Raw genomic sequence first — 23736 nt, 5'->3', positions numbered from 1 at the left:
ATCATTCTGGCTGCAGATACTTAGACCTTGACTAATTGTTTGGGGATTTCTGTGATGGTTTTACCACTTTATTGCAGAGTTGGTGTCCAAAGATGACACTCATATGCCTGTGCTTCACCTGCACAGTTCAGCCTGGAGGAGCTGTAGTGCAGAGCTGCATGTCTCCAAAAGCCCTTGCTGTAGAGGCCAGTGAAAGCCCAGCAGATTAAACTGGCGCTGACTGTCATTATCTTTAATTTGTCAACTTGCTCTTTGAGATCTAGTTCACAAAGAGCAAAGCTGTCCCTGTACAGCATCGGAGAGGGCAGCAGGGAACCCCACTGGTGGCCAGGTAAGCTCTTCCTCTCTAACTTGCAGCTAAAATGTGGTTATGTGTCCCTGTGCCAGCTCTGCTGTGAAGGCAATGATGCCACCAGTGGAAGATGCTACCTTTAAACCATCCAAGCAGAATTTGTCAGAACACTATAATCTGATGCATAGTGTGTTATGTATAGCTAAAACTTTTAAAATCACCTCCCAGTCTGTGTCAGGAAGGCCAGGCAACTTATTTAATAGAGAAAGAAATGTTATTGAGCTGATACTGGTGTTTGTAATGAAGCACACCTGGGGAGAGTCCTGAAAACAGGGACTGGAATGTAATATTTTAGTGCATTTCCGTATCAAATGGAAAACAAAAAAAACACAACACAAACCCTAAAAACACTTTTACAGAGAAAAGAAATAACTGGAAGAAAATTATGGCATTGTAGAGTATGATTTCCAGTTTTAAACATTCTACTTTTGCAGTAAGAGAGTTCAGCCCCTGGCAGCATCGTATCCATGCGGAATACAGGCGTGCATCCATACACAATACGCAGACCCGTGTCCCTTCCCTAACCAGCCTGGTCTCAGTTGTTGAACTCATTAATAATATGTAATTAGTGTGGAGACTTAACCTAGTTCTAGAGGTGTGAAAATGCCTTTGCACCTCATTTTAAAAAAATCATTCTACTCGATAACAAAGAGGAATGTGAAGGAAGGGAGGCAGGAAACTAATGAGGAGGAAAGTTCTCACCACTAAAGTGGTGGGGTTTTGAGTTTACATTTTCCTGTGGATTTTCTCTCCTTGTAATATTCTCACAGCAGCCACATTGTTGTACATGTTGCTGGTTATAGGGAAAACAATATTTAAGTGTAGCCCTTTCATTACCATTTGTGGGCAGCCAAGTGTTAAACTGTTGTAACTGTTGTAACAGTTAGGACAGCCGTGTCTGCTTCCTTCAGGAGTTCGTGACATGGATGCTGTGAGGTATTTTGTCCTTTGGGAGAGTTGGAGATGGTGCCTTAGAGAGTTGAAGCTTGTTCCTCGTTTCCAATTCCAGAGCTAGTAACAAAGTATCTCAGAGTGGAGCAGCCTTATTTTAATTTGTCCTCATTTTGTTTATGACTTTTAAAGATGAATACCTTAGCAGTTTCCTGCACCAGAAAAAAATACTGTGTATTTACATATAGAAATCTGGGACCCTCATATTTCCAGTGATGCAAATACTTACTGTAGTTTATAGAATACTCATAGAATCATAGAATGACTTGGGTTCATAAGGAACCTTAAGGACTGTCCAACCCCGTGCCATGGGCAGGGGCACCTTCCACTAGATCAGGATGCTCCAAGACTCATCCAACCTGCCCTTGGACACTTCCAGTGATGGGGTAGCCACAGCTTCTCTGGGCAGCCTGTGCACGAGCCTCACTGCTCTCTGTGTAATTTCTTACACTATGCATTTTTGCAGATCTGCTGGTACTTCCCAGGAATGTTTGGTTCCATTTCTACCCCAATAGGTAACTTCAACTGTATGCACCTAAGCCTGATTGAACATCCCGCCCCCATGCCTGGATTTTGTGCCAAAGTAATTTGGGGAAAACCTCCCATTTCAAAAGCAAAAGATAAGATTATCTCTGGGAAGATGTGGAATTCTTTGTTGTGGGTTTGTGGGGGGTTGTGTTTTTTTAATGGCAGCTGTTTGAAACTGATGAAAGATGGGGAATGTTAACATTTCCTCACTGGGGGAGTGAGTGCAGGTGAGACGGTCAGAAGGGCATGATAAATGTAATTTATCACAAGGATATCACTGCCACATATCTGGGGTATTTATGTAGAACTTAACTGCCAGCCTGTGATCTGCAGTAACACGTTTGCTTCCTTGAAATCAGATTTCATTGTTCTTTCTTGGTACTATTTGTTTCTGAAGAGATTTGTTTTTCTAGTAAATCAAGGTACCTTGAAATTATTTTGCAAGGGAAGGACTAGCAGGAAAATAATGACATTCACTTAAAACCTTAAGTGATAGCAGAGAGACAGGAAGGTAGGTAAGATTTGGCAGTGTCCCTGTTCTGTGCCAGATCCCCCTCCTGCATGGGATCCACCAGCAGAAGAGCTCCTGGCTGTGCTGCAATGCTGCTGAGCTTCTGCACAGAAAGAAAGAAAGAAACAGAGCTGTTTATTCTGGTGTGTAAGAGTGCATACATGCTTTAAATTATCCTCACGCTGCTGTTCTTTCTCCCTTGACTAATGTCCATTTAAACTTGTTATTTTTAGTTAACAGAACACTGAAACTGGAGTAGATTCAAATGCCACAACCAGGAATTTCTTCCTGATATCAAATCTAAATTTCCCTCTCTCAGTTTGAATCCGTTCCCCCTTGTCCTGTCACTACATTTCCTGAGTTCTTCTCGGGCTTCCTTGTAGCTCCTTCAGATCCTGGAAGCTGCTGTGATGTCTCCACACAACCTTCTCTTCCCCAGGGTGAACAGCCCCAATTCTATCAGCCTGTCCCCATAGGGAAGATGCTTCAGCCTCCTTATCAACTTTGTCCACTCCTTGAGTCTTGCTCCAAAGGACATGGTCCCATGTCCTTGCCATGCTGGGGGCCCAGGAAGTTTTATACTTCTTCCCCTGCCCATGCTCTGCTCAGGCTGGATCCCGCTGGCGAGCAGGGTCGGTGTCACAGGGCGGAGCACTTTGGTGCCACGGAGTTCATACAAACCACCCAGTGAGATGGAAGTGACAAGCAGGGCTCCTCTACCTAATGTTCTTATCAGCTAAAGAGATTTATTCTGAGTAGGTGGTGGCAGAGCAGATAAGGGCCCTGACAGTGCAGCAGACATTGCAGAGCCACAGTGGCCCAGGAGCCATAGGTATTACTGCACCAAAGAATGTTTATCTAAAGAGACTGTTTAGTTTATCAGATGCTCCACTTCTGCTCTCGTTCGCCTGAAAGACATCTTGTACTGATTTTCATTCATTTTCAGAAATTTAAATAATTCCTCGGGGTATGGAATTTATAGACTCAGTATCAATTGTAATCATGTGGAGGCTGATTTTTAAATTGCCTTTACTTTGTAATTCAAATTGTGTTGTATGGTAGACATTAATTATGTCAGCCAGCATCTATTTACAAAAGGGGATTTAAAAATGGGCAGTTCTTATCAGCTAGTGACATTTGGCAGATGGATGGTTTCAGTAACAAAAAAAGGAGAATAGGAAAGAGGGGGGCCTGTGCCCAACCTGCCAAAGGCTGGAGTCTCTCATACTTTCCCTGGTGTAGCACTTGTCTGCTAGTAGGAAGGAGAGCAAAACAACAGCTTAATTGCATGCTAAATTAGCTTGAAGATCTTTGTGTCCCTTCCAGTTAAGCACTTGGAGCTTTCAAAGCCCCTTGATGTGGGAGCAGGTCTGGGAGCCAGCCGCCAGAGCAGGGCAGCTCCAGCATCCCACTGCCGGAGGAGAGGAGGCTCCGGCTATAAACTCCCACTGGTAAACTCAGCTTTTCAGGGTTTCACTGCCCCAGATGAAAGAGCAGAATTTGTGGTCTGTTCCAGAGGAAACAGAGATATTCATGTCACTGACATATGAGACTTGGAGCTGGGGGCCCAGGAGTGTGCTTTGTGGGGGTAAAAACTGTAAAAATGAGGCAGAGGGACAATACTAGTGAGCAGCTGGTCTGAATTTAGGACAAAAAACAGTGGGCTATTTTTTTCTTCCTTTCCATCTTCATAAGAGACAAAAGAAATGGCAGCTCCACTGCTGGGGCACCTGGGGACCGACCCCACAAGTTCACAGGCAGTATGCCCTTTGCCTGGTTCTCTACCCTGTGTATGGCTGATGGGGTAGCCCTGAGCCCCTGGGTGTGAAACACAGCACCCACAGAGAAATCAGGATGGGGGGATCTGCAGAAGGGACTTGGGGGAAAGAGGTGGCTGATGAGGAGCCCCTGTGTGGCTCTGCAGATTTGCAATCCTCTGCTGAGTCTGGTCCTTTGGTAAATACTTCCTAAACATATTTGCAAAAGACTGTATTTTCATTTTACCCAACAGGCTCTTCTTTTATGGCATCTATTGCTGGGGTTAGCTAAGGCGAATTATATGTGGTGTTGTTTCCTCAGCCTTGCCTGTGTAATGAAAGGTGTTTCCCTGTGAGGCTTTTGGCTGCAATAACCTGTTGTGTCACACAAGAAGTGCACATGCCTGTGTGTATCCATACACACACAGCTTTTTTCCTATGTGGTGAGCATACCTAAGGACATCTGGCTTCCTTCTGTTAAAGGCAGAAGCCAGGAACACTCTCTCAAGGTGAAAAATCCCACAGCCAACTTCATTTCCTATTTCTGGTGGATGCTGAGGATCCTTTTGTTTTGCAGACAAGTCAAACACATGGCCAGCACCCCCTTCCCTTTCAGTGCTGCTGCAGAGGAGTCTATTGCAGCCCCTAGATGCTCCTGCTCCACAGGCCTTTTGTGCCATCCTTCAAAAGAAACAGCTGTTGAAACCCCTGACCATGAAGCTTTTGAGTTTTCCAGTGTTTTCCTCGTCGCCCTTGGTTTCCACGACGGTGTAACCTTGGAGGGGCACAATGCAGGCCGGGCCGTGCATCCCACGGTGACAGCCGGGACCATTGTCCCAGCCCAGGGACCTTGTGTGCAGCTTTACAAGTGACACTTTCTCTTTCTCCTCTCAAGGCTGCTTCGCCACTCCTGTGCCATCCAGCACAAGCAGTAGCATCTACTTTTGTTTTCCAGTGGAAGCAAAAGCGCTGATTGTTGTCTTGCTGTGGTGCTGATGTGGGTAGAGGGAAATTGCATCAGTTGGGTTAGGGTTAGTGTCTAGGTAATTCCCAAATGTCTTTATGTTTGAGAATGCTGCATAATTGCAAATTAGGATGTAAATTTTGGCAAGCTAATCCCGTTCCTAATTCTAAAGACAGTGGGAAGAATTAAGTAGCTGGTAACATTTCTCTTTAGAAGGGATGATATCAGGACAGTATCTTGAACACTTGTAACTGGAGGTCACTTGATTTAACAATCATTTTCCATCACCAAAACAAGCTGAAGCACAGGCAGTAATGATTGTACCTTCCAGCTCTCCTTCACAAACAGAAAATGCAACCAAGAGCTGGACAAACCAGTCCTTGTGGATCACAACATCACAGTGTGTTCTGGCCATGACTCTCCAAACCACTGTGCATCTTTGTACCAATACTCCCAAATAATCCTGTAAAATTGTGTTGAACCTGAAGTGGGCAACTAGGCTTTGACAAGATTTTAAAATCTTTCTTTACCCCCAGAATTGCTCACAGTTACAAATCTCCAGGGAAGACTACTGTGTTAAACATCTGGATGAGCATAGAAGACAGAAAATAAAGGGTTTGGACATGTATTCTCTACATTTCTTGTCAATTTAACATCCTGTGAAACTTATATAGGACCGTGGTAAAGAGTTTGGGACTGGTTATGTTAAAATTTCTTGTAGAAAAGGTGGAAAAGGCCGCCTGAGACAGCACGGGTGCTCACAGGCAGGTGGATACAGCTGGACCAAGTCAAATCTCTGAGCTCTAATCTACCTTGTCTGAGTTAAAGAGGAGTAATTTGTTCAACATCTTTTAAGGGAAGAGAGCCAGTTGTGTGCTATCAAGTAAAACGGTGTGTGGTTGTTTCCTGACTATGATCCATTAAGAGGCTGAGCTTACACTGCCAAAGCCTTCCCCTCCCTACAGCAGCCAAACCCATACCCGTTTCCTAGAGACAAAAGGCCAGTGCTTTCCTCTCTTAAGTCACAGCTACCAATGTCTGGAAATAATTTTAAAATTCCTTCACATTATTCAAGGCAGAAGAATTACTAAAATTATGCTTTAAGCAAAACAGCATTCTTAGGTTGCCAAGGCAGTAAACACCAGCTTTGGGAAATGCAGTTAAGATTTCAACATCTGTTTTGGAGCTGATATTTAACTATTCCATGTTTATTTTAATGCCTGGTTGGCCACTTTCCTGTTATACATATGCAGCACCAGAGCAAAGGCAGAAGGAGCAAGTCTGTTCTTGAACTGATGCTACAGGTAGCTCCCATTCCTTATTTTTTTGTTTTATTGATTAAGTGCATAGGTGTTGGTCCTGTCTGCAGCCTGAACATGATCTGTTTGCAGAGCCCTGTGCAGTGGGAAAGCACTGTGTGTTCTTTACAGTACAATGAGAAGGGCAAGAAGAGAGCGCATGTTGTTCCTCTACAGTGTGTTTTCAGGAACATGGTGTTGATACAGCAGACCCTGCAGATAATCTGGGACGTTTGTCCTGACTTGTGTGGACAGGCCCATGTTCACCTGCTTTCCCAGGCTGGCCAGACTCTAGCTGATCCTGCTCCTGAGTCTGGAGCTTCCACAAACACAGACTGTGCTCCAGCCTGTGCCCCGCTGTAGTTCAAGGACTTTTCTTTGCTGGAAAAACCTGTCTTCAGAAATTTTTTGAGAGTTTCAGCTGGACCATCGCAAAGTATTGTGCCTCATTTAAGCTGAAATAATCTATGTCTGGGTGAAACCATCACTGTGGCTCCATGTGCCAATTGGACGAGTATAAAGCTCTTTGATGATGAAAGGTACTGCCAGCAAGAAAGAGGCATATTTCAAATTGTTACTTAAGAGAGTGCCATCCTCAACACGAGACAGGCAGAATTCAAACATTATTACTGCCCTTTAGTGGTTAAGAGGGTAGGTTTGCAGTCCTCGGGTTGCTCAGTTTGCTCAGAGTTATGTTGGCACTAATAACTCAGCAGCTCTATGTACTTATTCTTTCTTGAGTAAATGTTGTATGAACTTGAACACTATCCTTTATGGGACATGAGAAGTTTGAGCAACTGGAATTTGATCTGGAGCTTTTAATCACTGTGTCACTGCTGTTGGTGTGAGCTCAGGGTGGGCAGGACAAGGAGCTGTTAATGCCTGAATGCTCTGCTCTTCTCTCCAGATGTTAACCAGTGGTCAGAGCCCATAGCCTGCAAGGACTTACACCCAAAAAATCATTTTCCAGCCTCCTCCTCTTAGGGGCTCTTCCTGCCCAAGGACTTAGTCTGGCTCCTGCACTGACATTGCTCTCTCATCTGAGATTTGGACCATCAAGCAAATGGGATCATCATAAATTGCTCTAGAAGGAGCAAACCATGAAGTTTGAATCACAATTTATGAAGAGCCACATGGCCTTCTTAACACCTTAAAGAGCAGAACTTTAGAAGGGTGTGCTTCTTGCTCTTGTAATTCTGAAAATTAGACTGTCAGCTGCTGCAGTTTGCAAACCCAAAGTCACTATTTCCTTTTGGAAGTCTCATCTCACAATTATTTCGAAATCTTATCCAAATTTATTGAACTGTAAAACATCCAAGCAGTTGCTGAATGACTGTGAAATTTAGTGTCCTGTTTGTTTTAGGAAAAGTGCAATTTAGAAAACTTCAGTATTTCACTAGATTAAAATATATTTACAGAGAGAAAGAACCATTTTCTACCTTCTTCAATGCCAGCTGACATTTTTGCTTTATCTTACATATTAAAATAAAATAAAAATCTCAGCTTGTTCTTGTTTATTATAAAGGAGATCTATTACTATTTAAATAAATCACAAAGAAGAATTTAAGAAAAGAAATAATAGCTTAACCTTAAAATCCATGAGAAATAATAAAACCTGTTATTTATCCTGAGCTCTTTGTGTGCTTTAGGACCTACCTGGTTCTCTGCGATCCTGGAACTTTTGAGATGATTTAAGACAGTGAAAAGAGATGAAAGAGTAGGAGCTCAGGAAGAAGATATTTTATTCCTGTTTTGCACACAAGAGTGAAAGAGTTCTGGAGACCTGGGCCTTGTTTTCTTTAGGTGGCCATTTTTTTTCCAAAATCAAACAGGACTGATCTGACAACTTATTGGGATTTCTAAGTGTCTGCTGCATCTGTCCCAGGTTCTCACACTCAGAGAGAAGAATTTGTCATAAATGGGCTCAATTGCAGCAATTAAAAATTTGGCCAAAAAGACTAGGGAGTTTGGGATACCCACAAGCCAGCCAGGTACTTGTGGTCCTGGAATTTATGAACCATTGCAGAAAAGCAGACAGATCTGAGTTCCTGTCAGTGTGCCTGTTCTCAGATTTCCACAAGCTGTGGAGGAACCAAGAGACCCCAAGGTGCTGGATGCCTCTGGGTGTCCCTGGGTGCCCCTGGATGCTGGCTGTCTCCTGCTGCCCAAGCAATGACTCTGGTCCAACAACCAGCTTTGCTTTTGTGAACCCTGTGCCAGGTCCGTGTGTTCCAGCTGGGAGCAACCTTGTCTGATGTTCATTTAATTATAAACTCTGTAGAGAAAAGGGAGATTTGCAATGATTAAACTGAGTTCCCAAACTGTTGGGAACAGCACAGGGGCCATAGAGTAGATCAGCTCTGTTTAGAACCAGATTAGTCTCCAGAGTTTGTCTTACTGTAATATTGCTTAAAAACACTGCTGAGTTAATTATGACATAGTTAACATTCATCTAGTAATTAAGGAGTATTACAGTGTCTGCTCTGGGCTTGACAGGATTCCTACTGTGAGCTCATGTGATGCTGAGTTGTACTGTACCTTGTGTCGTGCTTTGCAAGTCATCAATCTTACGTGACACTTAAAAATCTCTGACAACCCAACAATCTCCGCCTAGGTCAAGGAAATTACAGGATGTCCCAGCACATGGGAACCAACCAAAAAGATTGGGTCAGTAAAGTCCTCATAATGGGCTATTAAATTGTTTCACTCTTCAGCTTCTCTGTAAAATATCAATTATCTCAATGGTTGTAATGTAATCAAAATAATTAAATTCCAAAGGCTTGCATGTAAAAACCAGAGCTTTGTAAATGGGAATCCAGCCTCAAGTATTTTAGTTGGTCTGTTTGTGTTTAAAAGTTTCTCCGGATGACTTTTTTTAATGGTGTCATAGTTAGGGAACTGTTAAAGGGCTTTGTGTGCTTGAGGTTTAGGGTGTGTTTTGAGCTTGGCTGCACACAACATTTGAACAACTGAATAAGCAAAATCTGCATTAGAGCCGAAACACAGGGACACACACAGACACAGGTCTGCAGCTGTGGGAAGCAGGGACAGCCTCTGCCCCATGTCTTAGGCCCTGGCTTCATCTGCTTAAGAGTCGTTAGCTGATGGATAATTGTAGCTTACCTTTACCTAAGTTCTGAACAATGACAAGCTAGTGTCTCTAAAGCACTTCAGATGTGATACTTGAAAAATACTGCTCTCTTAGGTGTAGCGCATTCAGGATCTTGCCTCCATTAATGTGTTTTACAAGAATAGGAAAAAACTACAGAGTGACTTATGACAAGAACATTTTCTCTGTTGTGTCTCCTGATGTAGGGAGAACTGCTCCTTCAGTAAGTTTAATTTTGGTTTATTTCAGCAGAGCTGCTCCCTCAGGTTTCAGCAGAACTGAATCAAATACTGTTCTCTTAGGGCCAGATTGACTTTTCTGGCTATGAAATTCTGAAATTATTGGTAATTTGGGGTACATCATTTTCAGCTGTCTTAAAAGGTTCCAGTTGAGAAAAACTGCTAACATCCATGTCAAAAAAAAATCTACTTTAGAAGGATTGTGTAGCTGGATTTGAAGCATTTTGGGCCATAGACCAGGAGGAAATGGAGTAGCCTAATTGTGGCCTTCCAGTACCAGACGGGGCCTAAAAGAAACCTGGAGAGAGACTATTTACACGAGTCTGGAGTCACAAGGGGAAATGGCTTCCCACTGACAGAGAGTAGGTTTAGATTAGATGCGAGAAAGAAATTCTTCCCTGTGAGGGTGGGCTGGCCCTGGCAGAGGGTGCCCAGAGAAGCTGTGGCTGCCCCAGCCCTGGAAATATCCAAGGCCAGGATGGAAAGGGCTTGAAGCACCCTGGTCTAGTTGAAGGTGTCCCTGCTCATGGCAGGGAGTGGAATGAGATGATCTTTTAAGTTCCCTTCCCTGTGGTTCTCATGTAATCACCTGGAATTTGTGGCAGACAATGTTGTTCTGAAAGCTGCACGCCAAGGTATGTGTGTCTGTCTCTGTGCTTCATGTAATCAGTTTCCAGAGGTCCATACTCACTTCAAGGAGTATTTGTTACTCGTTCGAAAAGCAGTGAGATGTGTCTTTTGCATCACTCCTGCATTTATAAGCTACTGGTAACCTGCATAAAGTCTAATGGAGAGTTCCTTCACGAGTGATAAGGTAGGGGGAAAAAAAAAAAGGCAATTTTGCAAACCGAGATTATTACTTTTTGCATGGCAGCACCAGTGCGAGTTGTGCTATTAGAGACAAGAACTAGGCATGCACAGCTCCAAGAAATAGATGGAGAGGAAATCTGAACTATGAAGCTGTTCAGAGGACACAGTGACTTGGGCTTTGTCAGAATTGCTGGAGAAGAATTTGCTGCTTCTCTCAGGTCATTAAGATAACACTGGATGCATGGCTCCATTTGGAAAAGTTTCCATAGAGAATTGAGTTCATGGAGGCAGGCAGGTACAAAGAAAGCATTTTAATGTGAGAGCAGAGGCTTTGGGAGGTGGATAAACAAAAGGAAAACATGAAATGCCCATAACATTGCAACAGCCTTGGGGGATTTTTTTGTGTCTTCAAATAAAATTAGTGAAGGGAGCTTGGTCTGAGGGCCTCCTGGAGGCTCATTAAAATTAGCACATGAGCTGCTTCTGCTTCAATAAACCCTGTACTGTGTCCCAGGAAGAGCTGTGCAAATGTGGTGCTTCCATAGCTCCTTTTAAAATGTGAAAGTAGTTAATTGGTGTGAATAGAGTTACTTGATCAAACTGATTAGAAGTTTCTCCAATGGTTTGAAGGAGTAAGTTCTCCATCTCCTGTTAGTTCATTAACAGCTTCTGCCAGTTCCCCTTGCCCAGGTCCATGATGGAGCTTGTGCTGTGCCAGGAATGGTTCCCTCCTTCATGCAGTGGGCAGACAGAGGGCTTGGCCTAGCTCCAGCCTTCCAGGTGTGGTGTTCCCCAGGTCTCAGGAGCAGCAGTTTGTCTTCCTTGTCCTCTGTCACTGAGCTGGGCTCCCTGTGTCTGGTTGATGCAACCACTGCTTTGCCCACTAGCTGTTTTCTTCTCTGGACACACCAATTCAGAGAGTAGAATCTAGATGCTCCCAGGAATACAGTCTCTCATCCAATTTCACTTCATTCCCACCAATCTTCCCTCTGGTAGAGACAGTTGGTGCAGGAACCAATTAGCAGTAGTTCTTTAGAAGGAAGTGACTTGCTGAAATGCTTTTCAAATTAAGTGCTCCAAAACCAGATAAACCACCATGCTCCAACCCTGTGTGAATGCCATGAAAACCAGAGGTTCCTTATCTCGTGGGTCTGCCCTGTCCCTGTACAGAGCAGTGCCACCAGTGTGCAGTGTCACTGGTGTCACAGGGGAGTAGCACTGCACTCTTGCAAACAGGGTGTGACATCTGAGGTCTGTGTGTGGCACTTCCTGAGGGATCATCTAACACTCTCTCTCCCACTGCAGGTGCATTACTGTTAGGAGGGATCCTCTATTCCTGGCAGTTCCCTCACTTCAATGCCCTCAGCTGGGGTCTGCGGGAAGATTACTCGCGAGGAGGATACTGCATGATGTCTGTCACTCACCCAGGGCTGTGCCGGCGGGTGGCTCTGCGGCACTGCTTGGCCTTAATTGGACTCTCAGCGGTGGCTCCTGTCCTCAACATCACCACGTGGACTTTCCCCATCATTTCGCTCCCCATCAACCTCTACATCTCCTACCTCGGCTTTCGGTTCTACAGGGATGCTGACCGCAGCAGCTCCAGGAAGCTCTTCTTCTGCAGTTTGTGGCACTTGCCATTGCTGCTGCTTGTCATGTTCACCTGCAAGAAGTCGGTCCTGGAGAAGGAAGACAAGGGCGAACTACGCGGGGGAAGTCATGAGATGGCTATGGAAATTAGATTGCCTTAAATGTCAATACCTGTCATTCTCATGACATATCAGGTAGTATATTTTAGTGATTGCAAGGGGGAATCCTGTGGGAATCTGTTTGAAGAAGAATCATTGTGCCTAGCGACCACTTCATGTGATAATTTCGGGGTTTTTTTTTTTTTGAAAGGGAATAGTCAGGAGAGCTTAAAGCATTCAGGGTCTTAGGCCCCTTAATTCATCACAGGTTTTGATTTAGTCTATGCCAGAAGCACATCACTTTGGGATGGCTTTCCAAATTCCCTGTGAGTCATGGTCTCTGTCCTCATGGGTAGTTGAGGTGATAAGTTAGGAAGTCACATGCGCACACGTGCTGCCTTTAGCACTGGCAGCCTTGGTGAAGCCATCAGGAAGTGACCAATGAATGATTTCTCACCTTCTCACCTTTCTCCGCAAGCACCCTTTCCTTTAATTTAATCTTTGAAGAATATGAGAGGGTGAACTCTTCTCTGAATCTGTGCCATCCCTGCACTGGTATTACACCAAAGCCCTCAGTTTTGGGGTTTTTTTTTCAATAAGCTGCTCCTCCCAAGGTTCCCATTCACCTCAGTAGATTTTTAGCTCTCATACACCTGGCACAGTGCTAAAGGAGTGAAGAAAACTGTCTTTCAGCACAACACACACAAGAATTTGAACAGCTCTCCTGTCGCATATCCCTTGGACACACTGAGCCATTCTACTGTATTTCCATCACAGGGAACTTCTGACTCCCATGTGGTTTTATGTCATTAGTGTTTGAGCCCTGTGTGTCAGATCTTCAGCTGGTAACAACCACCATCACTGTTTATGGCAGAGAGGCTGTGAGTAGTGGGGGAGGTGAGAGCTGGGTGGTTGTAAGGCTTTTCCATGTTAATGTGTCTTATGCCAGCCCATTGAGTCTCAGCATCCTTAGACAAGCTCTGGACTGGCACCAAGAGCTTGAGCTGTGTTTAATGTCACAGTGTGGGTGGAGGCTCGGAAGAGCTTCACTTTGGGGGTGATTAATAGGTAAAGAAAGACATTTTACAGAAAAAGGGCTGGGGATTTTAATCTAACAGAATGTTCACTTGCTGATGCAGCCAGTGTCTTGCCGAAGCAATTATTGTGGATGGTCTCCCGAGAAGAGTGCATTACCCCTGTTAAATGATACACTGAAGAACATTTCTGGTCACAGTTTAACATGCTTTTGATCCTGCTGCTCAGCTGTGGCTCACCTCATCTTGCCTGGAGCTGACTGTGACCTCCTGGTGTGCTCCCAAACACAGCAACATCGGGGGCAGACAGAGACAGTGGTGATAGTTTATTGTGGTAGTGCCTGTTATGACTTGATGTGTTTTCATGCCAAGATTTCTTTCCCATGTGGAGAGGGACTGGGCAGCAGGATGAGCACTGATCCAAAGATACAGCAGTACCTGGAAAGGAAGACACTGTCTCGAGCTTGTTCTCAAATAAAGCCCCTCAGGAAACGTCACAAATCTTTCATCACATGTGTGTCACACTGACATAAAACCTTCCCTGGCTGCTCTCATGGACCAAGCCTGGCTCTTGGTCTCAGTTATGCTGGTGTAACTCAGGAGTGACACAGTTTAACCTCTGTTTTCTGGCAGAGGTGCTTGCAGGAGCAGGGCCACCTGTTTCCATGGCTCTTAAACAATTGCCTGCAAGATTTGGTGACTTGAGTGATTGCAGGTCACAAGATGGAGCTCCCTCACTGTCTGACAGCCTCCATTGTGCTCTACTTACTGTGGGGGACACTTTGTGGAACTGTATGGAAACTGTGCAACTCCTGAATTTGTTTTAAAAATGCACCCAGTCTTCTCTGCAATAAAGTGCATACTGTCCAAAAAGAGTTGAGTGCTCCAAATCTGTTACAAACTATTCACTTCTTGTTGAAACTCTGGTCGAGTTCAGTTAATCGCAAAGATATTTGGTAGTTTTGGGGCACTTCTCACAGCAGCAATTTTCTTGACCACTTAAGAGTAAGGACAGCTTGTGAAATTCTGATTTATTGTGCAAGCAGCACACTGAAAATAAATCACATGTGAGTGGAAGGGGTTTGTGTGAAACCAAATAATTTCGTCAACTTTTAGGTGGGAGACGAACGTAAAAAGAGCAGATGGCTCACAAAAAAACTCAGATTTTCCTCCCAGAGGCAGAAAGTGGTGCTGAGGCAGGAGGGTTGTGGGTTTCTCCTAAGTCATTATAGAGCCAGGCTTCAGATGTTCTGCAATTCCCGGGTGCTGCTGAGGAATTCCATTCTGATTAAAGGTCTCAAGGACATGCCTGTGGTTGTGTTCTGAAGAGAGTCATCTTCATTTCTTGGGCCAAAATGTGTAACATGGACAGGGTTCAGGGCTGGACAGGAGCTTGGTAATAATCACTGAATGTCTGTAAAATGCAGGTCACTGGGTTGCACCAAGATCTCCACACCCAGTGGGTCTGGCCTTGAAGGAAAACATGGCTTTAGAATCAGTGTAACTGGGATTTAAATGTAAGATATCTTATTTAAATTTCTTATTTAAAAGAAATACTTTCTTTACCTGAGAAAGTGTCCTCAGCCCTGCTGCACATTGGCCACATGTCAGGTGTCCATGTGCTGCCATTTTACTGCCTTTAGGAAATTTTGCTGTTGCATGTGCTTTGCAAACACCTTGCCAAAGTGAAGACGTAGCAGGAGGTGGATAGTGCAGTAGGTGCTCTCAGGTCTCTTTTTCGGTATTGCTGGTGCCACTATGGAAAATGAAAAATCTGAGCTGTCTGCCATCACCCAAGGGTGTTTGTGGTGCCTGTGATCCCCCAGGAAGGGCAAATGTCAGCCATTCCCCCTCCGGCACTGCTGATACTGCTGCCCAAATTCTGCAGGGAAGGAGGCAGGTGAGGTGCATGAGGTGCCTTGCTGGGATGGCTTTGCACAGGAGATAAACCTGGGCTTTCTGCATTTCTGTGCACACATCAGGCTTTGAGGACTCCTTGAACCTGGAGCAGCGGTGGAAATGCAATGTTGTTTTTCCCTTATCCCATCTGGATAATTTGAATATGGTTGTTTGTCACTATTTATGCTGATTACTCAGGAACTCCCTGTGAACTGGTCCTGCAGAATCACTGAATGGTTTGGGTTGAAAGGAGCCTTAAAGACCATCTTGTTCCAGCCCCCAGCCATGGAATACCTGTTCTTTAAGTGGTAGTAAAACAAGTAGCAGTGGTGTGCTGTATCCCTCCTAGCCCTTGGTCTACTGGTCTGCTGGACAGGGTCCCATGTTGGTGTTGCTGTCACAGGAGGCAACTCTGCACCACCAGAAGCCTGTACTGAAGCTCATGGAGGAATCTGAACCAGTGACTCAAGAGGATGAAGCTGGGTTTTGTCTATTTGGACTTGAAATATTTTGTGTGGTTTTGTAGATAAAACAGTAGGCCTGAGGCTCAGAAGATCTTCATTCTTTCCAGATCTCTGTAGAAGAAATGCAGTCCAGCTGTAAAATAGGGATGGAGATACTTCTTGTTGGAGGAGGGAACAGCTCATGTCTCTGTCAGCCCACCCCCATTGTTCTGAGCAGCCCTGCAAGGTGAGGGCTGGGTAAGGCTTTGAGGAGTTGCAGGGACACTGGGCCCCCTCCTCTCCTTTGCCCTGATGTTCAGCAGATCACAGAGCACAGCACTGGCCTGGCAGGGTGGTTTGGGGAGCTGAGCTGCGTGGCTGGGAGTTCCCCTGTGCTCTCAGGTTCACGAGGAGCCCCAGGCTTTGTGTGAGCTGTGTGTGGTACCCCAGCAGAGCAGGTATCCTGGTACCCCTGCCAGGGAGGCATCCCAGCACAGCCGGCAGTTGCTGGAACAAAACGCTCTGCTCTTTGTTCCAGCATGAGTGAAGAAACACAATCCCTGTGCTCGCAGCACTTTTCCTTCTCATTTTCCCCACTGGGCTTTTTTTTCTCACTTCCTGTATCAATCTCTGATATAATCTGCCCCAGCAGAGTCACACATTCACACTCTCCTGGCTCCAGCAGCATTTCCCGCTCAGCCAGGCCATGGCATTTCAAGGCTTACACAAAACACATGTCCTTTTCAGTTCTGACAGTCCCAGAAGAGTAGGAATGGAAGCAGTGATACTGTTAGAAATCATCATTACAGACAGAAGGCATGTTGTCCTGGTTGCTCTCCAGAGTTGATTAGATATTCCATCTTCCTAAGAAATTCAGGGTATCTATAGAACACTTTGCTATTAAAACAGAGATATCAGCACTGTTTCCCTGCAAACAGCTCTGCTGGAGGTGGTAATTCTATAAGGTCCTTTGCAGGCTATCCCCAATGGCATTTTGAGTCATGGCATTTCTTAACCAGGCAAAGAGCCACTCCCAGTGAGGGCTCATGGGATGCAGGATGCCACTTGTGCTGTCCATGGGACCTTGAGTCAATTATTTGCCTCTTGGTGCTGCAATTCCTTCTTCCCATCACAGCAAGGTCAGTGCTGCAGGGCAGGGCTTGTCCCCCAGGGGAACATGTCCAGTTCTTGGCCTCGCCCAAGATAAGTCAGAGTCTGCTTCTAATGTTCGTCACCTCCCAAACAGAGTTTGGGAGGGTTAACATGAGGTTAGGGAGGGTTAACTTGGGGTTAATTTGGAGTCAAAGGCCACAACAGTGTTGGGAGTTCAGAGGCGTCATCAGTGATCACCCTCCTCCCTGAGATCCCTCAGACTGTGTACCCTTCTGGATGGTTCCGTCGATGTTTTTTAGTCCCCTCTGAAATAAAAGTACTACAGGATTCTATGGCTCCAATAGGAGGTCTAGTGAGCTTCAGAGCTGCCTTCTGAACCCTTCTGTTCACAGAATCCCAGAATAGCTGGAAGGGACCTCTGGAGATCATTTCATCCAATGCCCTGCCAAGACAGGGCCACCCAGAGCAGGTGACCCAGAAATGTGACCAGGTGGGATTGGAATGTCTCCAGATAAGGAGACTCCACACCTTCCCTGGGAGTTCCAGTGCTCTGCCACCCTCAGTGGAAGTAAATTCTTTCTCATATTGAAGTGGAACTACTTGTGTTTCAGTTTATGGCCACTGCTCCTTGTTCTGTCACTGGGCTCTACTGAAGAGTCTGACACCATCATCCGTCACCTCTGTTTTTTCTGCTTCCAGACTTTACCTGTTTGTGCTGAAGATTTTCCAGCCTGGGTCAGCACTTCGGGCTACTTTCCAGTATTTCAGAAAAGTACAGTTCATCTGTTTCACAGAACAGAGTTGGCAAAACAAGCTGTTTTCCCACAATGTGGAGATGTTTTCCTACTGTTCCTAACCAGTTCTGGCACCCCCAGGACTTGGAGCGAGAACTGACGATTTGGCAGCGGGCTCAGGTTGGCACATTAAACCATTCTGGGAAGGTGTTGGGTGTTTTTCCCGGTGCCTGAAAGGCTGTGGCTCCCAAATGCTTGTTTGAGCATTGCTGACCCTTCCTAAGAGATGCTTTGCATGTGGTGGGCATGGATTGTACTGGGGAGCTGGTGAGGAGCTGCTGCCATGGTGCATGTGCTTTGGGAGACCACAAGGACTCAGAAAAAGGTGCTAGAAGGGAGGGTGCCTGACCCTCACCACTAGTGCTGGAACAGCTCTAAATTCATGCCTGTATTCTCATTTTTGTAGGACACCTGACTCAGCCTTGCCCACCGAGTGAGGGGGGTACCCAAAGAGAGGTTTCCATGTGTCTCCAAAGTGTGGGGAGACCTCAGGACTGGGGCTATTTGGCAGTTGAGGTTCTTCCCCTGGTTTTGCTGTCCCAGATGCATCCCATGGTCCTTTCTGCCCCCTGTTCCCCTTTTTAACACTTTCTATTGTAATTACAGATTCTTTTTCATACATTTTTTTCATGGAATGTGTGCTGTAACACACATTGTCTGTGCCCCTCAAAACTAGTTGTAGTCAGAGACAGACTCTCTGTTCTTCAAGAGAAATGCAGACTTTGAGGAATTGTCCTGGGTGATTGGAAACAGCAGGGATCTGATCTCCCACACTGACCAAACTGTCCCTAACTGGGGTGACTGCGAGAAAGGTGCACAGAGACCAGACCTTGCTGCCAGGGCATCTCCCAGCATGGCAGGACAGGCTCCAGCCCTGAACTTCTTCAGGTGCAGGATTGGCATGGCACTCAAAGCTCATTTGCAAAGAAGTGTCTGGCCCAGAGATCCATCGTTTAGGTTTTTAACCAAGGAGAAAGATCAAGATTTTTGCTGCTGAGAAAGGCTGGGAGATGTTTCGGATTTTTTTTGTTGTTGTTGTTATGAAGAGGAGACACTGTATCAAATTAAAATGGAAACAGAAATGCAAATAAAGTAATTAAGGCATTTCCACAGTGCTTCCAGGGAAGCTGCTGGACAGCATCCAGACTGGGGAAAGGAACAGCCTTTTAGTTTATCAGCTGAATTCCAAGGTTTGGATGGATATTCCTGCTGCAAAGTTGCCAAGGCCATCCCTGCACTGAACCAGACCCAGCAGCACTGAAGGGAAATTCAGGCATGCCAGGGGTAAGCAGGATGGCTGGGGCCACACACTCACCCACCAACAGAGAGGAATGTTATTTGGGTCTCTTCTCCCTCGTCTGATTGCTCTGGCCTGGTTGCTGCGTTGAACTTGGCTTTCAGCGGGGGCAAGGACTGGCAGGACTGTCAATATGTTGGGAGTGAGGCTGATTAACCCTCCTCGCTTCAAAAATGAGGATTGGGAAGAGCGTAGTGAAAGCATCTGCAGGGCGATGTTCCCATGCCGTCCCTTCCCTACGCTGCTCAGAGCTCGGCCCCCACCCTGTGGGACCCCATGGCCCCTGGCCGGCCAGGCCGTGCCTCCCGGGCTGCCGAACGCTTCTGTTGGGGTGGGAGGGAGCTGCCCCCGCGGTGTCACTGCTGCTGGGCCCCGAGGCAGCATCGCTGCCATCGCTCCGTGCGTGTCTGGGAGGCGAGGAGCCTCAGGAACCCGTGCAGCTGAACGAGGCACCTGCAGAGCTGAGCCGTGGAGCCGTGACAATGCCAGAGCCGCCGTCGGACTGCAGAGCTCAGAGCTCCGGGCACGGTCCAGAGCCGCCCGCCGCTCGTGTGCCCTTCTCCCAGTGGGGAGGACAGAGGGACAGAGGGACAGACGGACAGAGGGACAGACGGACAGAGGGACAGGGATTGCTCCGCGCGGCTGCCGGGATGTGCGGCCGAGTCTCGCTGGCCGCGGTGGCGGGCACTCCACTCCCTCTGTTGACTTCTCCCGAAGTTGCATCCCTTCATCCAGCAGTGTCCCTGGGTCTGTAATAAATAGCACCTTCGGTGATGTTTGTAGCCCTCACTAAACCACAGACCAGACTGATTATTGCTGCTTTTTTAGCCTTTGCAGAGCTGTTTTTATTTATAATTGCACCCCGCTGGTCTGTTCATAATGATTTTCCCGGCTGCATCCCATGCGGTCCACTGCTGCAAAGCCACATTTTCATAGTAGCTGTTGTTGGTTTTAATCACTTGTTATTTGGATGATATATTAATGGCAGTATCTCTGTGAAGCTTTAGAGTGTTTTCTTTTCCAAAACATTTGCAATAAAAGCTAAGTGTTAGCCCTAATAACACGTGTGTTTCCTTTGGCTGCCTCCTCCAGCGATGAATGCAATTAACTGTGTGCTCAGTGCAGAGCCTGTCTCACCCCGTCCTGTCCCATCTCCTCCCCAGAGCCTCTCCTGAACCTCTGATTAAAAGGTGTTTGGGACCCCAGTGGGAATAAGGGTGCTTGAAAGGCACTGTGTGGTTGGAGGGGCGTGAACTTTTAATTGCCCATGTGCAGACTGTAGGAGGCTATAATAATCCCAACTGTATTTTGCAGATGTTTGTTTGTGTCTTGTGTTCTCCTAAACCCCAAACAACCCATCACACCTTATTTCCCAGAGAGGAAGGGTGATGAGTTTGGGTGGTTTGATGCTCTTGGGATGAGAAAGCACTAGTGAAAACAGAAATAAAACCAGAGCTGTTGTCTCCTGAGTATCCTGAGTCTGTGGGTGGGGAGGAGTGGGGTGATGCTCTTTATTTTAGACATTTATGGGGGAAACCACCCCCCCTAGCAAAACCTTTGCTGGAAGTGGTTTAAATGCAACACTTAACTCACTGGGACTGCTGCCTTTAATTTCATTCAGAAGGCGACTGTGAACGGATTCTTCACCCACTTCAAAAGGCCGTGGCCGTGTGTCCACTGTGGTGCAGGTCATTCATGGACACTACAGGAGATGTGAAAACATCTGCTAGGTCCATGCCTGCTCCTTTCAGTACAGTTACTCCCTTGCTAATAATTGTCTGTGTTCTGTCATCTAGAAAGGGACCTTGTGTTCCTCCCAGGTATTCTAATGCTAATTTGTTTAGTTAAAAAGAAGAGGCTAAACAGATGTGAACCATTTGGTTAGGTTGTAGTTCATTTGTTAGGAAGTGCAAAGGATTCTTGGCAGGATATTAAATATTACCTTGGCTGATCACAAACACTTCATATTTCAAGAGAGGAAGGGAGGTAGGGACTTCACTCCATAAATCAGCCTTTTCAAAGAGACAGAAAAAGGCAAACATTTGATAAATCTGTGTCATTATATTTAGAGATCAAAGGGGGTTTTACATATGTATTTATGCAACTGGCAACCCAGGAGACAATAATAACAAACACAGATCTCTGACAGCTTTACAAAAATAAAAATTAGCCGGTTCTAATCTGTAATTATCTGGGAACTGTGTGAGGTAGGAGGTTGCTCGCACTAGAGCTTTGCTGAGACACTGAGCAAATGTTAAGTCATTCATAAATACATTAGGAAGTTCCGTGGACAAGAGGTTGCCAGAGCCACTGGGTGGTAGCAGGGCACAGCCACTGCATCTGCAGCCCTGGTTTTATCCACAGAGCCCAAGTTAGGCAGGAAGGGGCTACCAGAGCCAGAGGTCACCAGGAAAAGCAGCATTTCCCTCTGTGCCTTGATGAGAATCATTCCTTTGTAATGAAAATACAGAATGATGAAAATCTATAGAGATGGAAATAAGTAGTGATGAAAATCATTCCTTGATGGTTTTCCAGCAAATTAGCTACAAGGAATTTACCTGAAGAATCCCTGAAGGCAGGAGAATTTCCATCTGTGGGGTCTCTCATGCTTGGCAGTAGCATGGAGTTAGAGCTCCATGTCTGGTACCTTCCACAGCCTCTCATGGCCTGGATGAGCCCTCACACTATTCCCAATGGCTGCTCCACTCTGTACAGTTCAGTAAGTACAGGACTGGAGCCAGAGGCTCGGGTCAGTCAGGGAAGAAGACTGAGAAGACCCCAGAAGGGGTTTGCAAGCAGCAGAATAAGTGAAAGACTAATGGGGGCTGCAGTGGGTATTGCTTTAATCCGGGGCAGAATTTAATCCAGGGCAGAGGAACTGAAACTTCTCCAAAGCAGCAAGGGCCATCACATCACCCAAAAGAAGGCGAAATCCAGTTGCGTTAAAATAATTTCATGGACAAAGCAATGCAGCCACAGAAATTAGAGACGGAGGAGTAGCATGATGTCATCTCTCCTTCCTTCTGGCCAGTTACCGGGCTGATTTCCTATTCTCTTGTGCTGGTTTAAAATGACTTCAGCAACTTGGTTTCTGCCCATTCCCATGGGACACTTCCGCAGTCTATAGATTTCACTGGTAGGAAACTCTTCTTGACAGTCAGACTATATTTTCCTTTACTCAATTCCATCACATCACTCCTACTTATGCCTCCTTGGAGCACCCTAAACGCTCTTCTCCATTGAAGTCAGTGCAGTTATGTGAGCAGTAAATTTGGCTTATGGCACTTGGAGAAATAGATATTAAAACCCCAGGGACAAATTAGGGAGTAAGGGGAGGGAGGGCAGTGGGGGAAAGGAAATGGTTTCAGGTTAAGAGAAACAAGATCTCCTCTTACATCTGTAGAGCAGTGCTGCCCATGGGCCTGGTGGGAGCATGCCCAGGACAGCACAGCGGGACACTGTGAGAGGCAGTGATGTCCCTGGGGTCCCCCGAGGTTGTTCCTGGGATGTCCCTGTTCAGTGCTGGGGTTACAAAGCCACAGCTGAGGGCTCTAAGGCATTATGTGGCACTCGGACTTGGGTGCAGAGAGGTTGCATAAAGCCCTGGGCACTTGCCTTGCCAGTGGCTGAGCTGTTCTGAGTCCCAGTGATGGTACCCACAGCCACCCCATGGCCTGTCTCCCCCAGCTGGGATGGCCACTGCCTGCTGCTCCAGCAGCCCTGTTCCAAGAACACTCACTGCAAGCTGCACCTCTATGGGTTATATTTATGCATCTTTTAATTAAAAAAAACAAACAAACAAAAAAAACCCCAAAAAAAGCAGAAAAGAAAAGCTGCCCAAATGCGTTGAAGCTGTAAGTTACCTGATTGCTGGGAGAATACTGGCTGAAGCACTTCCATGGAATGTGCAAAATCCCCATCCCTGGAGAATGCTGGAGCAATCTGGTCCTGGAAAGGAGGGCCCCACAGCTAATGGTATTATGGCAAGGATCTTCTCAGACAGATTCTCTGAGTCTGCCTTGCAGGACCTATTGTGTTGAGTTTGGTTTCTGTGTGTTACTCCCATAATGTGGACTGTGGCAAATCTCACCAGGAATTTTTAAGGGCCAGGATTTCAGAAAATACAGCACAACAGAAGGTGCAGCAGTTTGAAAAGCCAACTCATCAATAAAAAAGGCAAATCATAGTATCACAACATAGCTTGGGTTGGAAGGGACCATTAAAGGTGATATAGTCCAGCACCCTAGACCAGGTTACTCCAAGCCCCGTCCACCCTGGCCTTGAATACTTGCAAGGATGGGCCATCCACAGCTTTTCTGGGCAACAGTGTTCTATCACCCTCACTGTAAAAAAATTCTCCCTAATATCTAATCTAACCCTACCCTATGTCAGTTTAAAACCATTATCCCCTGACTGTGCTAAAAGAAAGGCCTGTCCCCACCTTTTTTATAATCCCCACTTAGATACTGAAAGACCACAATAAACTCTCCCTGGAAACCTTGCTACCCACGTATCTGGGGACAAGGAGGAGAAGAAAATGACTGAGATGCCCCCCACACCATGCTGCCCCCCACACCATGCTGCCCCCCACACCATGCTGCCCCCAGTGCCTGGCTGCTCCCTGCAGCCGTGGGGGACAGGACGGGCAATCCCAGCCTGGGATCGAGCGTGCGGCGCTCGGAGCCCCCGGAGCCGCCCGGGGGTGCCCCACGGGCCCGGGGCCCCGACGGCGCGGCCCCTCCTGCCGCCAGCCAATCAACGCGTCCTCCGCTCCTCTCGCCCCGCCCCTCCTCATTATGCGAGAAGCCGCGGCTGTGATTGGCCGAGGGCGCCGCCCGTCCCCCGGGCCCGCGCCCCGCCCCCGCCGCTCTGCCTGCGCTGCCGGCGGCGGGCGCGGAGCGGAGCGGGCCGGGCGGCGGCGATGGGGCCGTGCTGAGCCTCCGCGGGTGCCC

The 23736-nt window shown here is 46.5% G+C and overlaps 1 protein-coding gene across 3 annotated transcripts in view; it reads left to right on the top strand.

Annotated features, from left to right (window-relative positions):
• Positions 1-14111, top strand: part of LOC131092141 (protoheme IX farnesyltransferase, mitochondrial) — a 95849-nt gene extending 81738 nt beyond the window's left edge. For 2 of the 3 annotated variants that reach the window (XM_058038683.1, XM_058038681.1), the window contains exon 7: positions 11825-14111. In XM_058038683.1, coding sequence (XP_057894666.1) covers positions 11825-12267 — 443 coding nt within the window. In that variant the 3' untranslated portion in view covers positions 12268-14111. The remainder of the gene's footprint in view (positions 1-11824) is intronic. The other variant, XM_058038682.1, reaches the window with a different exon arrangement.
• The last annotated feature ends 9625 nt before the right edge of the window (positions 14112-23736 follow it).

The sequence above is a fragment of the Melospiza georgiana genome, chromosome 21 (assembly GCF_028018845.1).
Source record: "Melospiza georgiana isolate bMelGeo1 chromosome 21, bMelGeo1.pri, whole genome shotgun sequence".
NCBI lineage: Eukaryota > Metazoa > Chordata > Aves > Passeriformes > Passerellidae > Melospiza > Melospiza georgiana.
The sequence above is the reverse complement of the archived record's forward strand: the minus strand, read 5'-3'. Positions and strand labels throughout refer to the sequence as shown.